Source organism: Schistocerca nitens, chromosome 2 (assembly GCF_023898315.1).
Source record: "Schistocerca nitens isolate TAMUIC-IGC-003100 chromosome 2, iqSchNite1.1, whole genome shotgun sequence".
Taxonomy (NCBI): domain Eukaryota; kingdom Metazoa; phylum Arthropoda; class Insecta; order Orthoptera; family Acrididae; genus Schistocerca; species Schistocerca nitens.
This window is the reverse complement of record NC_064615.1, coordinates 300198381-300216602: the sequence shown is the minus strand read 5'-3', so window position 1 is coordinate 300216602 and position 18222 is coordinate 300198381. Positions and strand designations below refer to the sequence as shown.

The 18222-nt window shown below is 38.8% G+C and overlaps 1 protein-coding gene across 1 annotated transcript in view; it reads left to right on the top strand.

Annotated features, from left to right (window-relative positions):
• The first annotated feature begins 4464 nt into the window (after positions 1-4464).
• LOC126236050 (39S ribosomal protein L10, mitochondrial) overlaps positions 4465-18222 on the top strand; it is a 35896-nt gene continuing 22138 nt past the window's right edge. Inside the window, exons 1-2 of the mRNA XM_049945089.1 lie at positions 4465-4644; positions 9922-10124. Of these exons, the coding sequence (XP_049801046.1) occupies positions 4623-4644; positions 9922-10124 (225 nt within the window). The 5' untranslated portion in view covers positions 4465-4622. The remainder of the gene's footprint in view (positions 4645-9921; positions 10125-18222) is intronic.

Below are 18222 nucleotides of genomic sequence, written 5' to 3'. Positions count from 1 at the left end.
TTTCTCAATCATCTGTACAGCATACATGAGAACATTAGGTTCCCAATGGAATTGGAAGAAAATGGGTGCCTACCCTTCCTCGATATACCAATAAAGAAGAAAACGGACGGCACACTGTGACACTTGGTCTACCGAAAGGAAACACACACAGACCTGTACCTCAAGGCCAACAGCTGCCATCATCCAGCGCAACGGAAATCCATGTGCACCGAGAATGCAGAGAAGCCCGAGGTCCAGTGGCTATATAGATCTGGGCGAGACGTGAACCCGACACTTCGCCCGAAGATGGCAAGTATGAAACTTTGCTGAAATGTTCCAGTAGGACAAAGCATTGTCTCGGCTGTCAACCCGAGAAGATTTTACCATCGTGATTTGCCGAGAAAGCCTGCAGTCTCATGCCATCAGTTATATCTTTCTCATGTTTCACCTCCTTGCAGTGTTCTGAAGTTGTACCAATACCATCACAAAGTTGCTAAAATGTCCGAACACTGCTTTAAATAAATCAAACATTTGGTTCCTGCAAGTAAACCCACATACAGTGTAATGTGAATTGTCGAGAAGGGCTGGCACTGTATTTTTTAAATATATGAAGTATTTTATGCTAATAGCTCAGTCCTTATTTTACATTTTGTTCTGGACAGGTAGCAATAACATTATCTCGAGTATAGTACCTCCGTAGTGGTGTGTTCGTGATTACATGTATATTATTTGAAATGCTGGGATTGTGAACCCATACCTGGCAATGCAAAATAGCAATTCTCTCAACATGGATGACTATAGACAGAAGGCAATTACCTCCTGGTAGTTCTGTAAAGGTGCCTTAGCTCTACATCTTAACATTTCACACATATCATTTTAACTAAATATTTCAAACCATGTAATTCCCTTGATGTTAGTTGGAGAATGATTAACTTTTCACTCAATTTATAGCGTGCAGTATCCACGCCATCCAAGGTTTGTGCAACATTCATCACAGACAGTCTACTGCCACTACATCTATTCTGTGTCAACATTATTCGATGCTCAATGTTTCAGATGATGTGCAAACATTAAATTGGTAGAATTAATTGTCCTACAATTTAAAAATTAACTGGGATCACTCACATGGCTGTGGCGTTCTCAAAAGCAGTTTACTTTGAATGGTGCTACATAATGTATATAATTTTGATGCAATACTGTATATTTATAGCTTCTTGGCAGCAACAAGGTACAGCACTAAATACCCTGCCTTACAAACGTTAGAGGACTGTTCCATGAGAACATGGATGATAATCATCTTATTACAAAAACTGATTACCAGTTCTGTTGAAGGAGACATTAACTTTCTTTAATTTGAAGCTCCATTCTTGTTTTAAGTGAACAAATGCTAACTCGTCTAAAGTTTCAGCTTCTGGTTACCCTTGAAAACCATTTTTTTTTTAAAGCAGAGAAACAAAGCATTGGAAAGACAGATGTTAACACAGCTTCTATAAAAACTATGTAAGTATCTTGAGCCAGTCCATTTCAATAGTTGTTATTGAATTTATTTAATTGTTAAGGTCCCCAAGCTGATTTGTTATTATTGCTGTCTCCTGTCACCCTGTTACTGAAAAAACTCTAAAAGTTGTTTTACAGTACCATTGCATTCTTATGGAAGGCAGAAAATAGAGATGCAAATACAGATTCATGAGATAACTAGAAGTGTTGTGGCAGTTACAAGAAGTATTAATTTTAACAATATTTTATAATGGAATGATATAAATGGAGTACCAGAATGACATTCTTTGACTTTTATGACATTGCACATCATAATACAGTATATGTTGGCTGTACTGCAATTTAAGATGGTGTGTTAGCTAGGCTGTTAATAAATGTTGGAGGAAATGAGTAAGAAAAGGAGGCAATTGCCACATACCAAGAAAATAATTTTCAGAGAGAAGTAGCATACGCAATCTGTCTAAAAAGTAACTGCAGAAAGGTGACTCAATAATCCTTTTTCCTTCCACAACATAAACTAATTGGATACTAGAATGAAATTTTCACTCTACAGCGGGGTGTGCACTGATATGAAACTTCCTGGCAGATTAAAACTGTGCGCCAGACCGAGATTTGAACTCGGGACCTTTTCCTTTCGCAGGCAAGTGGTCTACCAACTGAGCTACCCAAGCACGACTCACGTCCCGTCCTCACAGCTTTAATTCTGCGAGTACCGCGTCTCCTACCTTCTAAAGTTCACAGAAACTCTCCCGCGAACCTTGCAGAACTAGCACTCTTGGCAAAGTCAAAGGTCCCTAGTTCGAGTCTCAGTCCGGCACACAGTTTTAATGTGCCAGGAAGTTTCATAATTGAATACTTTCTGTGGGAAACACTGCAAATGCTGATACATAAATAAATTCAATATAACCTTTATATTAACAAATTCCTATGAAGCCTGCTCCAATAGAATGTTGGCTACCTTTGAAGGTCACTATCGATAAGCCCAAATGATAAAGGCATTTTATATAAAACTTCCTAGTAGATCAAAACTCTATGCCGGACTGAGACTCGAAGTCAGGACCTTTTCCTTTCGAAGGCAAGTTCTCCTAACTAGGAGATGAAGTACTGGTGGAAGTAAAGCTGTTAAGAAGGGTGCGGGTCATATTTAGGTAGCTCAGTCGGTAGTGAGGTGGGAGTCAAGCTGTTAAGAAGGGTTGCGAATGATGTTTGGGTAGCTCAGTCGGTAGAGCACTTGTCTGCAGAAGCTAAAGGTTCCGAGTTCAAGTCTTGGTGTGGCATACGGTTGCGATCTACAGGAGTTTCGTATCGGTGCACACATTGCTGCAAAGCGAATATATCTCCCTGGAAGCATTTCTATGTGTTGTTTAGTTAGAAGTTTGCTATAGCAATGGTGCAGACAGTCAATTTAAGCAGTGTTTCCTGGTTTAACATTTTTCAGAGAAAACTATGGAATAAATGGTTCATGGCCCTTCTCTGGCACATCACGTGACAAAGGACTCAAGAATAGGATTGGTGGAACTGTGAAGTGTGCACTCTGAAATATCTGCATAGATGGGAAACACATAACTATCTGGTGTTGAGGACTTTACAAAAATTGAAAATGAAAGATGTCACAGCATAAACATTTTCGGATAATAGCAAACAATAAGGAGGAATTAAATCAAATGTGGATGGGAATAGCTCCAGTAGAGCAGCCCAAAACCATGTTGAGGTTCCTTCTCATATTATGGGGTGCTAGGATTACTCACTATTCCCCCCCAGAAGTTTGCGACCGAGCGAGGTGGCGCAGCGGTTAGCACACTGGGCGCGCATTCGGGTGGACGATGGTTCAAACCCGCGTCCTGCCATTCTGATTTAGTTTTTCCTCGATTTTCCTTTGAAAGGGCACGGCCGTTTTCCTTGCCCTTCGTTCCCTAATCCAATGGGACTGATTATCTCCCTCAAACCAACCAAACATAAGTTTGCATACAATTTCGTACTACAAGCTTCAGCCAAAGCAAATTCGTATTGCCTGATTAATCATACTGCCTTGTTTCAAGGCGATTTTGCTCTGGTTGCCTATGCTGGAAAAAAAAATGAGTCAAGATATTTTTGTGGAGCAGATTTATATTGATAATGGTTAAGAAACTTCATTTCTTAGAAAGAATTACACAAATGGGAAGATATGTAATTAAATTTCCCTCAAAGCAATATAAATGTTGAGTGGAAAAAGACCAAGTTGTAAAGAAGCTGGCGGACCGATGTGGCCGAGCGATTCTAGGCGCTTCAGGCCGGAACCACACTGTTGCTACGTTCGCAGCTTCGAATCCTGCCTCGGGCATGGATGTGTGATGTCCTTAGGTTAGTTAGGTTTAAGTAGTTCTAAGTCTAGGGGACAGATGACCTCAGATGTTAAGTTCCATAGTGCTCAGAGCCATTTGTAAAGAAGCTGGCTGCACCTACTGTAGATCAGAGGGTTAAGAACGATTTTACCTATGTGGCAACGCAAAAATTAACTGGTAATTTTCATTAAGTGTCATTATATTCCTGGAGATTTTTAAAATTTCATTAGTAAAATAGTTGTTTAAGGCATTTCTCTTTTGTACCATCTTGTTTCCCATTAATTTCTTTCCATAACAGAATTTTTTTTTAGGAAATGTGTGAGCTGAGTTATTGTATTATGAGAAGTTGCAAGTCATTCAGTTACTCGAAAGTATTTTTTTTCACGTGGTTATTACAAGAATGGAACATCAACCGTTACGCAAAATTATATTTGTTTGCTTATGTAGAAAATACAGTAATATTTTTATATGATGATTCTTGGTAAAGTTCAAGGGGGAAAAAAATCAGACTCATTCCATTACTCATGGAACTGTTCTAGTTTCCAGCTGAGCTATCTGGGTTGTGATCATATGGCAGAATTCTCTTTCGTGAATGTGCATGCTCGATAGGTAGATGTTTATAACCCATCGATGCGATGTCTGGCGAGATCTAGGTTTGGAAAGACAAATAATAACGCTGAGCTGACCAAAGCTCATGAAGTGAAAGACGTAATTTTGTTATTGTTTAATGTTTATGTAGTTCTTGGAAAATCACGTATGGGCATGTTTTGTACTACTACCATAACATACGGACAATCATATGTTAGTGTTATTCAGTGAACCATAATGGAATCCTTCTGCCATAAAGGTACTTTTCACCTTCCTATCTATTGTAAAATTAAGAAGTTTCAGAACCTGATGACCGGTCCTTTTGAACGGCACCGTTTCAATTTGAAGATGGTATAGTGTACATTTGATGTTATTTTGAGCTGAAATAAAACGACAAGAATACTATATGTATTAAATGAATATTTTTATGTTGCGAAGAGTAGTTCGTGGTTGATTGAATGTGAACATGATAGGTTAAGCGTAAAAAACCGCGATGTCAGTAACCCATAATTTTCTAACATTAATAAAGTGACTAATAACAGAAATTTGTGTATTTCGATTGCTGTTAGTTGTCATGACGAAAATACATTTTTTTTTTTAATGTGCACGAATTTCAGTATCAGCTGACAGCATTTGCCACCGAACGAGTAAAGACGTAATTTCATAAGTACTCTTTAATAATGTTTTTCGAATATGTGTTAACCGATTGTAAACGTGAATTAATGGATTTCTAGCCACGTTTCAAAAAATTTGTGAAGCTCACATTCCATCAATATTTTTCTGGAGTAGGCCTATGTGACAATTCCAGCAGGCAGACTCTTCTGCTAAAGTTTACAGATGGATAAAACCAATAAATTATCATTTCATTCTTAAGTGTCAGGTAGCTTAATCTTTAAAATCAGAATTACATTGTATTACGCATTTAAGTGATGAAATTGACCATTTTTTACAATAATATCCATCATTTTGTTGTGATCTGGAGTCTGAAGTAGATCTGCATTATAGTCTATTGTGTGCTCGCTTCTTCACAACTACTTGAGTATTGGAACTTGGTTATTGTAGTCAAGCCTTGGTGTGCCTCAACACTTTTGTATTCTTCTGTAATACCACATTTCATAAGGTACTAGTCCCGTTTTGTCTGCACTGTTTGCCATTAATATTCACTGCTTTACAAGGCAACACTCAAGACAAGTACCTGCAGCAAAGCCTTCCTAACATATAAATTTAAATTAGATTTTAAAATATCTCATTTTCAGAAAAGCCCAATATGTAACATCTGCGAGAGAATAAAACTTAATAAAAACAAACTGCTAGACATTAAATTAAATAATAAATACTGTTTAGTCATCTGTAAACAGTATGTAATGACCAAGTACTTTTATTCAAGAGTAGAATGCATGTCAATGTTATTGCGGTTGTAGTGGATGAATAAGTTGTGTTGGGTAAATGAAGAAGTGCTCGACTTATACTTCCTCACCAGTAAAATTTTTTGTGTCTGATCTGCCATACTAACTATGTCAGAAGATAGTTTAGTAAAGTTGGAAGAGGAGTTAAATAAGAAAAAAATGGGCTGTAATATCGATTGATTGATTGATTGATTGATTTCTTTATTAATCCGTGTTACAATTTACATTGTGTCGATTTCGTGAGCAAAATCATATACAATACAGTATACCTACAATTTATACTAATAAAATTAATATTCACATACATTTTTAAAGTATCTTACATTAGTTTTATATCTTTATGTAATTTTCTTATAGTACTCTACGATTTTTACCCTCCATGCTGCCCTCCAATACTAAATTGGTGATCCCTTGATGCCTCAGAACATGCCCTACCAACCGATTCGTTCTTCTAGTCAGTTTGGGGCACAAATTCCTCTTATCCCCAATTCTGTTGAGTGCCTCCTCATTAGTTACGTGATCTACACATCTAATCTTCAGCAATCTTCTGTAGCACCACATTTCAAATCCTTTTACCCTCTTGTCTAAATTATTTATCGTCCATTTTTCACTTCCATACATGGCTACACTCCATACAGATATATTTTGAAAAGACTTCCTGACACTTAAATCTATACTTGATGTCAACAAATTTCTCTTCTTCAGAAACGCTTTCTTTGCCATTGCCAGTCTACATTTTATATCCTCTCTACTTCGGCCATCATCGCCAATTTTGCTCCCCAAATAGCAGAACTCATCTCCTACTGTAATTGTCTTATATTTTAATCTAATTCCCCAGAATCACCTGATTTAACTCGACTACATTCCATTATCCTCAGTTTGCTTTTGTTGATGTTCATCTTACATCCTCCTTTCAAGACTCTGTCCAGTCCTTTCAACTGCTCTTCCAGGTCCTTTGCTGCCTCTGACAGAATTACTATGTCATCGGCAAACCTCAAAGATTTTCTTTCTACTCTGTGGATTTTATTTCCTACTCCAAATTTTTCTTTTGTTTCCTTCACTGCTTGCTCAATATACAGATTGAATAACATCGGGGATAGCCTACAACCCTGTCTCTCTCCCTTCCCAACCACTGCATCCCTTTCATGCCCCTCGATTCTTATAACTGCCATCTGGTTACTGTACAAACTGTAAATAGCCTTTCGCTCCCTGTATTTTACCCCTGCCACCTTCAGAATTTGAAATTGAGTATTCCAATCAACATTGTCAGAAGCTTTCTTTAAGTCTACAAATGCTAGAAATGTAGGATTACCTTTCCTTAATCGATTTTCTAAGATAAGTTGTACGGTCAGTATTGCCTCACATGTTCCAACATTTCTACAGAATCCAAACTGATCTTCCCCGAGGTTGGCTTCTACCAGTTTTTCCATTTGTCTGTAAAGAATACGTATTAGTATTTTGCAGCCCTGACTTATGAAACTGATAGTTCTGTAATTTTCACACCTGTCAACACCTGCTTTCTTTGGGATTGGAATTATTGTATTCTTCTTGAAGTCTGAGGGTATTTCGCCTGTCTCATACATATTGCTCCTCAGATGATAGAGTTTTGTCAGGGCTGGCTCTCCCAAGGCTATCAGTAGTTATAATGGAATGTTGTCTACCCCGGTGTCTTGTTTCGACTTAGGTCTTTCAGTGCCCGGCCAAATTCTTCACGCAGTATCATATCTCCCATTTCGTTTTCATCTACGTCCTCTTCCATCTCCACAATATTGCCTCAAGTACATCACCCTTCTATAGACCCTCAGTATTCTCCTTCCATCTTCCTGCTTTCCCTTCTTTGCATAGAACTGGTTTTCCATCTGAGCTCTTGATATTCATGCAAGTGGTTCTCTTTTCTCCAAAGGTCTCTTTAATTTTCCTGTAGAAATATCTATCTTACTCCTAGTGAATAATGCCTCCAAATTTTTAGATTTGTCCTCTAGCCATCCCTGCTTAGAGTTGTGAGAGTTGTGTGAAAGTGGGGAGGGAACGTACTGCATGGTTCAAGCTGGAAAATGGGCTGCGACAGGGAAGTGCACTTTCGCCTTTATTGTTTATTATTGTTATGGATGAAATCCTGCAGCAAGTATCAGATGCAATTGGAGATCATAAAATGAAAGCAGTGCTTTTTGCCGATGACCTGATGTTATGGGGAAATTGCGAGAAGGAGGTGCCAGAGCAGTTAGATGTATGGGAGGCAACGGCAGCACAATATGGAATGCATTTCTCTGCAAAGAAAAGTGAAATAATTGTCACAACAAGGAAGAAGAATAGGCCAAATGTGGATATAACTTGTGGAGGGGAAAAACTACAAGTGGTAGAGAACTTCAAGTACCTGGGAAGCATGATTGAAAGTAAGGGGGGAAACGCAATGGAAATAAATGAAAGGTGCAGAAAAGCAGGGCAGTTCTACAAATGCATTAGGGGGCTTATTTGGAGCAAGGAGGTGCCACAGAAATCCAAGGGAATTATATACCGAACCTACTTTGTACCCATATTGACATACGGAAGTGAGACATGGGTAATGCACAAAAGCGACAAAAGTAGAATACAGGCTAGTGAAATGAAGTTCCAGAGGAGCAGGTTGAGTGTAACAAGACGAGACAGATTGCGAAATGTGTATGTGAGGGAAAGACTAAAGGAGGAACCAGTACAGGACAGGATAGAAAAATCAAGACTGCAGTGGTATGGACACATGAAGAGAATGGATGAGGGAAGAATTCCAAAGAGGATGTTTGATCTGCAACTGGAGGGGAAGAGGCCCAGAGGAAGACCAAGAGATAGATGGGTGAAGGGAGTGAAGGAATGTGTGACGAGAAGAGGAGAGAATTGGACGAAGGTGGAAGAGGGGGAATGGTGGAAAGACAGAACACGATGGAGAGGCTTGTGTTCCCGACAGACCCAGCCAGTGGCTGGAAACTGTCCAAGATGATGATGATGATGTATTCCTTTTTGCTTCATTTACTGCATTTTTATATTTTCTCCTTTCATCAATTAAATTCAATATCTCTTCTGTTACCCAAGAATTTCTACTAGCCCTCGTCTTTTTACCTACTTGATCCTCTGCTGCCTTCACTATTTCATCTCTCAAAGGTACCCATTCTCTTCTGCCATATTTCTTTCCTCTATTTTTGTCAATCGTTCCATAATGCTCTCTCTGAAGTTCTCTACACCATCTGGTTCTTTCAGTTTATCCAGGTCCCGTCTCCTTATATTCCCACCTTTTTGCAGTTTCTTCAGTTTTAATGTACAGCTCATAACCAACAGATTGTGTTCAGAGTCCACATCTGCCCCTGGAAATGTCTTACAGTTTAAAACCTGGTTCCTAAATCTCTGTCTTACAATTATATACTCTATCTGAAACCTTTCAGTGTCTCGAGGCTTCTTCCATGTATACAACCTTCTTTTATGATTCTTGAACCAAGTGTTAGCTATGATTAAGCTATACTCTGTGCAAAATTCTACCAGGCGGCTTTCTCTTTCATTCCTTACCCCCATTCCATATTCACCTACTACTTTTCCTTCTCTTCCTTTTCCTAGTATCGAATTCCAGTCCCCCATGACTATTAAATTTTCGTCTCCCTTCACTATCTGAATAATTTCTTTTATCTCATCATACATTTGGAGCTAGTTAGCATATAAGCTTGTACTGCTGTGGTAGGTGTGGCCTTTGTGTCTATTTTAGCCACAATAATTTCTTCACTATGCTGTTCACAGTAGCTTACCCGTGCTCCTATTTCTTTATTCATTATTAAACCTACTCCTGCATTACCTCTATTTGATATTCTATTTATAACCCTGTATTCACCTGACCAGAAGTCTTGTTCCTCCTGCCACCAAACTTCAGTAATTCCCACTATATGTAACTTTAAGATGTTGTTAAACCCCAATATTCTTTCTTTGTGCCATCCTTCAATATATAGACATTATGTAATTGTTTTGCAAGATTTGTCACAGTACATTTACCTGATGTCGTGTTGACCAGTGGTTTTTAAGCTGATGTGTAATTTTCATTTGTGTTTTGAAGCTGCAAAGCAGTATCAGTGATGCAGTACATTATGGTGTCATTTTTGTTGCTGATATGTTTTCAGGCTTACTGTACATCAAGAATATCCCTCACTTAGAACTTGTAAGGTATCGTAGAGTAAATGTCCAGAGGCCTGCAAAGCCACACTATGAGAAAGCAAAGGTTTTAGCAGTGTGTGAACCACAATACCCAAAATTTAATTATGGACTCAGCCCTGAAGTAACTTGCAGAAAACAGACCGAACTGAAATCAAAGAAAATCAAAGAGGTGAGTGAGTATAACATATTTTAGATCTGTTTATAAATTTCAGAATGAATCTTCCAATATTATACTGACAGACCAGTCATTGATGCCTGAAAAAAATTTATTTGCAATGATTATGATGTAACTACAAATTATGCCAAAAATAAATATATACCCATAGCTTATGAGTCTCTATTTCATAATGTATACGTTTTCATTGAACATACATTCCATTTGCTACATGAAATAAACTTACTGTTCAGGTACTGAATGAATAATTGCTGTAACCCTACACCCTTCCCTCCCTATCTATTTCCTCAAGTAGAATCCCTTTGGATTTTAATGCTGTATGTTTCTTAGTTATTTTGTATTATTGTGACAGCTGTCTCCATGCTGACCTCCCCCTGTCTTTGAAATACCTATGTCAGTGAGAGATTTTAGCAGTGCTGTTGAGAGAAGCTGTGAGAAGACTCTTGCGCAAGAATACTAGCTTATTTATTTATGAACAAACCTTTATTTGTAATTATTGTGAATGGTCTGAGTGTGACCAAATATTTATAACATATCTTTATGTAAATATTGTTGTAATATATTAGTAGTGTAGTGCGGGAAGTGGTCAAGTTGAGTCAAATCATGTGTATGGAACGTAAGAACGGTGTATTTTCGGTGGGGATGGCCTTCAGTCTGTGGAGAAGCAGACAATGGCAGAACACCACTGGAGTCAAGTGGGGAGAGACTCTTTTGGGCGGTGCACTGAAGGAAGCAATTCTAGACACTTTTCTGTTGGTTCTTGAAGAAGGCAGACTGGCCTGCGATATAGTGCGTTTTTCGGTCGACTGGGTGATAGATTGTGGACAGTTAACAGTTTTGGAAGCACTTTATGTTTGTTCTTCCAGAACAATATAAGAAGGCAGACCTGCCTGAGGTGACGCGAGTTATTCAGTCCTGTAGGTGATTTCTGGGTGGTGAACGGCCGCTACAATACTCTTTTTAACTTTTTCTGATTGCATTATGCAATTTGGAATAGACACAGTATGAGTTTTTACTTGTTATCTCACATGTGTTTATTTGTAAATCTTTCTGTTGAACTCTGAGATGTTTTGAGCTGGCGAATATTTGGTATATTGTGATCACAAAATAAACTTTACAGTGATCCGCCAAGCATGTTTAATGTAATTCCTGATCAGATTACACATCAACTACTACTGAATGCTAAAACTAAAAGAACTGTGAACAGGAAGCTTCAATGAGGAAGACTGCCTTGGTATTCCATTCACCATGGAAAAACTGGAAGTAACTTCTCAGTCTATAAAGAATAATAAAGCTGTAGGCTTTGATAATCTAAGACTAGAACAAATTAAAATGTTTGAGCCAGTAACAAAGCAATGAATCTGAAACTCAATGAAAACATGTATTTCAGAATTATAGATTCCTAAGATCTGGCACAAAGGTGTAGTGTTTCTGAAGCCTGGAAAAGAGTCGATGGTGTTCTACACACTTTCGACTAGTCTCTCTTCTTTGCCAACTGTATAAAGTCATGGAAAGGTTGCTCTATAACAAAATCTCTTAAAATACAATATTGCACTGCCTGTATTTATAAGAAGTATAATGCAATGTTCCTTCAGACACACACACGCATGGGCGCGCGGGGTAGCTGCGTCGTCTGAGGCACCTTGCCACAGTTTGCGTGGCTCCCTCCCCTCCCCCTCCCCGACGGAGGTTCGAGTCCTCCCTTGGACATAGGTGTGTGTGTTGTCCTTAGCGTAACGTAAGGGTCTACGGGTTCGCACATAGCCATACAGTATGTAATACATGCTCGCCAGCCGACCTATCTTGGAATGCTGACAATTTGCTTGGTCAGTAGACGTGCGTCCGGCCACAGTGCGCCACAGGGGAGTAAGCCACTGGCCGCCGTCCGCAGTGTGCCGTATAGCTAGCGCAGCCTCGTGCGCGAATATGTGTATTTTCTTAGCTCACCATGGAGCCTTTCAATACTGTCGTAATTAGCTGGTGTTAGGATTGCAGACACAGTGATGATGGGTGCACGTAGCATTTGTGTTTTATTATCAGCCATTTGTTAATAAACTGTATAAACTTACTTCTTGGTGTTCGGTTATTCCTGTACCTCAAGGACCCACTACTTACAAATCCTGGCAAATATTTCATGTAATTATCATCCGGGGGTAACAACACAAACAACCTCCTAATAGAAGTTGTGTCAGCATGGGGATAATTATGGAAAACATACAGTCCTGAAGAGGTGCAGCACAACGTGAACTTCAAGCAGCAGCAGCATTAACATCTTCCGACTACGCGGGGACATCCAACGCTGGAATTCAGGTTGGTTTACTCCAGTTTGGCTAGAATATGAAAGGCAGTGATGGATTTTTATTTTACACTTGAGTGACTCATTGGCGTTAAATTAGATGAAATGCCGCCGTCCAGTGAGAGTAACGGTGTCAATCTACAAACTGTTATTAATTAACTGCAAGAAGAGATTCAGCAGTTAAAAGCAGAAAAAAGCAAGCGTAACATTCCAAAAAACTTGTCAAATGATAGTTCACGCAGTACAAGTACAGCTACAATAAAGAATTTTTCATTATTGCCATCAGTACCAGTGTTTAGCGGGAAACCCAAAGATGATGTGAAAGTGTTTTTTCGTAAACTTGAAGGTGCCGCCCTGTTAGGATCACTGACAGATTCCGATAAGCTAGTGGTTGCCAAATTAATAATTCAGGGAGCGGCGAAAGATTTCATAGTGCAGAGCCTACTTGCGTACAAACAGAAGATTACAGTGAGTTTAGAATGGTTGTTGTTCAGAGATTTAAACGTAAAAACACGATCAGATTTTACAGAGAGCAGCCTTACAGTTTTCTAATGCAATGAGATGAATCTATCGAGCGGTTTGCCGACAGAATTCAAAACATCAATGCTCAAACATACTAGTTAGTAGAAGATGAAAATGAAAATCACATTCAGTTGTTCGAAGCCAACCAGAGAGCCTTGGACACATTTATTCATGGGTTGTATGGAGAGGAAGTAAGCAAAGCTGTTAGATTGGCACGATGTAAAACATTTCAGGAAGCAGTAGAATCAGCCGTTGGTTTCGTTGAAGCACTAAGACGACCGAATGAGATGCAGAAACAAGAATGCAGAGTTTTCAACACAACAGTACGATGCTACAGATGCAGTAAGCTGGGTCACAAGCACAAGGATTGTAAAGAGAATCAAATCTGCTATAATTGCGCGATACAGGGTCATGTTTCGAGAGATTGTCGCAACAAGAAGAAAGGTAATGCGGACAACAGACAATCTGCCAGATCTTTAAATGAGTACGGTGGCATACGGGCCACCGCTCCATCCGCCCACTGGTAGAGACGGTGATTCCTGTTAGTTCTAGCGAAAATCAGACCAAAAATGACTTCGTGATAGGTGCTTTATATCGTGGGAGAAACATCAAACTATTTATTGACACAGGAGCACAGACCTCATTAATGTGGTGTTGAATAGATAAAAGGGATAAATTGAAACTGCCGCTATTAAAAGTGCAAGGGTTAAATGGAGGAATACTACGTAACTATGGAGAAGTTGACATAGAATTAATTCTTGGCCATGCCAAGATGAAGGTGAAAATAAAGATAAATACACAGCAAGGGTGCAAGTAGTTTCAAATAACGAAACGTGTTACGATGTTGTACTTGGATTTGATTTCTCGACCGCTAACGAGGCAGAGATATTTGTCACAGAAAGAAAGATCAGACTAGGTCGTAGCAACTACAACCTAGGAAATCATTCTTCAGGTTGTACTCAAAGGAACAGCAATACTGATGTCGCGGGAATGGACCGCCCCAACAATGCATCAGTTCAAACCGTCCGAGTCAATGTTCAGGTTGATCAGCCACAGCAAATTCCCAAGGGAGCAGGAAAGACAATCTACATTGAAGTTAAGTCAACCCGATGCAAGGAAGGAACTTTGTTATTAATTGAATGATCTGAGGAAAGTGAGTTACTGGATACAATGCATTGTTATGTTGCTAGAAGTGTAGGTGTTGCTACAATGGTGAGACAGAATTTCACAAAAGTCCCGGTTACAATAACGAATATGAGCAATGAGGATGTTGTTTTGCCACGAGGAATGAAAGTTGCTGAAGTGTCGAGCATAAGTAATACAGATTCCAGATGAGGTAACAAATGCTGCACTTATAAACACAGATTTATGTAACAGTCCCGCAAAATTGCAACAAGGAGACAAAGTTAATAATGAACTGAAGCGCAAGATTTGGAAGAAGATAGAACATTTGACAGCAGATGAACAGAAGATTTTAGTGCCTGTTTTGCTGGAGTGTGCAGATTTATTCTGAGAACGTGCAAATTTACCTGTCAGTCATTTAAATCATCATCATATTCATACAGGGAATGCAGCCCCAATCACAAAGAAACCTTACCGAATACCATTCAGTCAAAGAGAGTTGGTAGAAGACATGGTTAAACAAAAATTAGAAACAGGAATTATAAAACCAAGAGATCCTTCAGACCTACTGTGGTGTTCGCCTGTTGTAATTGTAAAGAAGAAATCAATTTCTGGAGAACCACAGTTCCATTTTTGTGTTGATTACTGATCTTTGAATGCTGTGACCATACCCGACATTTACCCATTACCAAATTTATTGGAAACCTTGGATTACTTGGGCAGATGTCAAATTTTTTCAGTATGTGATTTAACAAGTGGTTATCACCAGTTAACTTTGCATCCAGATGATCAAGCAAAAACTTCATTTGTAACTGCAACAGCAGTATACATGTATCTTCGTAAGCCATTTGGACTTTGTAATGCTCCAGCTACATTTCAACGCCTGATGGATTCAGTTTTGCGAGGGCTCACCCCAACACAAACATGAAGCAGCATACTGAGAGACTACTAGCTGTTTTTGAGTATGTAAGAAGTGAAAACCTGTCGTTGTCAATAGATGAATGTCATTTTGCACAAAGTAAAGTTAACTATCTTGGTCATGTTATAACCAGTGAAGGTGTTCGACCTGACCCAAAATTAATTGAATATGTAAAGAATTTTCCTGAACCACAGAATTTGAAAGAACTACAATCATTGTTGGGATTGTCAAATTTCTACAGACTATTTATAGCCTGTTATGCGAATATAACAAGTCCAATGACACAGATACTATTTAATTGGTCGACAGAATGCAAAAGGCAATGGAAGAACTTAAAACTGCTCTAACCACAGACCCAGTGTTATCCTATCCGGATTTCAGTAAAACTTTTATTCTTCCATCCAGATGCATCCAATTTTTCCATAGGTGCAAGCTTGTGTCAAGAAGTTGATGGTCATGAACATCCAGTCTCATTTGCTTCCAGACAATTAAACAAACCAGAATGTAATTATACTACTACTGAGAAAGAGCTTTGTGCTTTGGTTTTTGGTGTAACGTGTAACAGATTTTTCTTAACAGGAAGAGAATTTACAGTAATTACAGATTATGCCGCACTTAAATGGTTATTGAGCTTAAAGGATCCAAGTTCCAGGTTAACAAGATGGGCATTAAGACTGAGTGAATACCAATTTGAGGTTATTCACCAACCTGACAAACAACGTGAACGCTGATGCAATGAGTCGAAAAGTCAATGTTTGTGTTACAATAAGTCGAGAAGAAGAGTTAAAGGCAGCTGAAGAAGAAGATCCACAATGCAAATTATGAAAAAATGATCAATGTTTTGAGGAAATAGATGGATTATTGTACAAAATCACTAGTAAAGGAAACCGCCTAGTTATTCCAGAAAGCACAAAAGAGCTAATCATGAGAGAACAACATGATTCTTTACTATCAGGACATTGCAGTAAAAAAGCAACAAACTTTAAAATAGCTCAAATGTTTTGGTGGCCGAGCCGCAAAGCAGACTTTTCGAGTTTGTTTCACAATGTGATTCCTGTAACAGATGGAATAACGTAGGAATAAGTAGAGCACCATTGCAAAAACTGCCAGAGAGAAGTGGACCATTTGACAGAGTAGAACTAGATGTTGTAGGACCGTTGCATAAGACTAAAGAGGGAAGCAAATACATATTGACAATGTTTGATCATTTCTCTAGATACCTTCTCATGATACCAATACCTGACCAGAGTGCTGAGACTATAGCTAAAGTTTTTGTAAAAGAATGGATTCTTAAGTTTGGATCACCATTAAGTATAATTAGTGATCAAGGAATGAATTTTATGAGTGAATTACTTAAACAGACTTGTAAGCTCATGCAAATAACTCAGTTAAAGAATACACCAGCACACCTTGAAGGAAATAGAAGAGTCGAGCGAGTCCACAGAACAATTATTAAAATGGTTAGCCATTATGTGGATGGCAAACACAACAATTGGTATGTCTGTTTACCATACTTGGTAAGTTGTTACAATGTCAAAATGCACAGCTCAACTGGCCTAAGTCCATATGACGTTGTCTACGGAAGAAGAATGCATTCACCCTTGGACTTTGCATGATCGACTGTCGGAATCAGCAATGAACACATAAGGGATCTAGCACGCAAAGTAAAGGAAGCATGGAGGGGAGTGAACCAACGAAATCATCAATCCTTTCTTCAGCAAGCAAGACACCATGACCGCCAAGCAGCGGTGCCACAGTATCAAGTTGGATATCTTGTGTATCTGAGCAACGGGGTGTTAAAGAATCAAGTCAAAAAGTTTAAGAAGTTTTGGAAAGGACCATATCCAATCTTGGAGGTGTTGTCGCCAGTCACTCTTAAGCTCCAACTGCCCTTTCATTCGATTGTCGTTCATGTCAATCATGTAAAGCCATTTCTGGGTAGATTTCCTGTAGCATCGCAAAACAATGAGGACTGACCGAGAGGCAGACGTGCTGTTTTCAAACCCAGGAAGCGAGAATTGCGAGGATGACGGTTCAATCCCGCGTCCGGCCATCCTGATTTAGGTTTTCCGTGATTTCCCTAAATCGCTCCAGGCAAATGCTGGGATGGTTCCTTTGAAAGGGCACGGCTGACTTCCTTCCCCATCCTTCCCCAATCCAATCTGAGAATTGCGAGGTCACAGTCCAAACTTCGAGGCCGAGGCATCTCTACATTCCAAGCGATCCTGTTCCAGGCACCCCTACAATCTGCGTAAATGTGTGTAGTGTGTGAGAGTGCAATGTGTGTGTTTATTTCAGCCATGTGCTTATTTGAATGTATTGTGAAAATTTAGTATTGAAGCTATTATAGGAGTGCACAAGTGAAACTAAACCTTTTATTCCACAGGTTACCACAAGCAACTCATTTATTTTATGTTCATTGTTAACTGTAGTATTTAGAACTGTTTAACTATGTTAATTATTAATCTAATGTTTGCTATGATAGCGTAGTCTACCAATGCTGTAGTAATAGTACCACAGAGTACAGGTGTTTTGTTTGAACCACGATCAGACATGGTAGTTTCAACAAGTAATGCAAGACTTGTACTCAAGTACAATCTGAGTGAAATCCAGCAACAATTCAGTTCTGTAAAGAAACAGATTGATCTAATTCATTCTGTTAAGGGTAATGATACAATTTTGGAAATAGGTACATCGTGGTATAACAACTGGATCACAGCCAAAATGCAGGTAGAGTCTACATTTGCTAATTATGAACAAGAGATTTACAGTTTTTTAATGCTTTTGCCACACAAATCTTTAATTAGGCATAAACATGCTCAGTTTGATTTTGGAGGGAGTATCCTTCGTACTGTATTTGGTACTTTAACTAGTCGAGATCTACTGGAAGTTAAAGGCAAAATATTAACTCTTGAACAACAGTCCAGTACAAATTCAACTGACCTCTCTAATGAAATTATCGTATTAAAGAATATGCAAAGAACCATTATTAACCATACTGTTTTCATTAAACAGATTGTAAAGCAGTTTATCTCACATTTCCATGTAATTCGCAATGAAACGAATGCAAATATCCAAGAACTATTCCAAGGATTAAATGCTGTGAGTGCACACTTAGATTTAAACACTCTTTTGTTAAGGATTACTGATAGTTTATCAAATGCTAGAATTGATGCCCTTAACTTAAGAACAGCCATAGAAAGTAGTTCAAATGATTGTTTGAGCAGTGTACT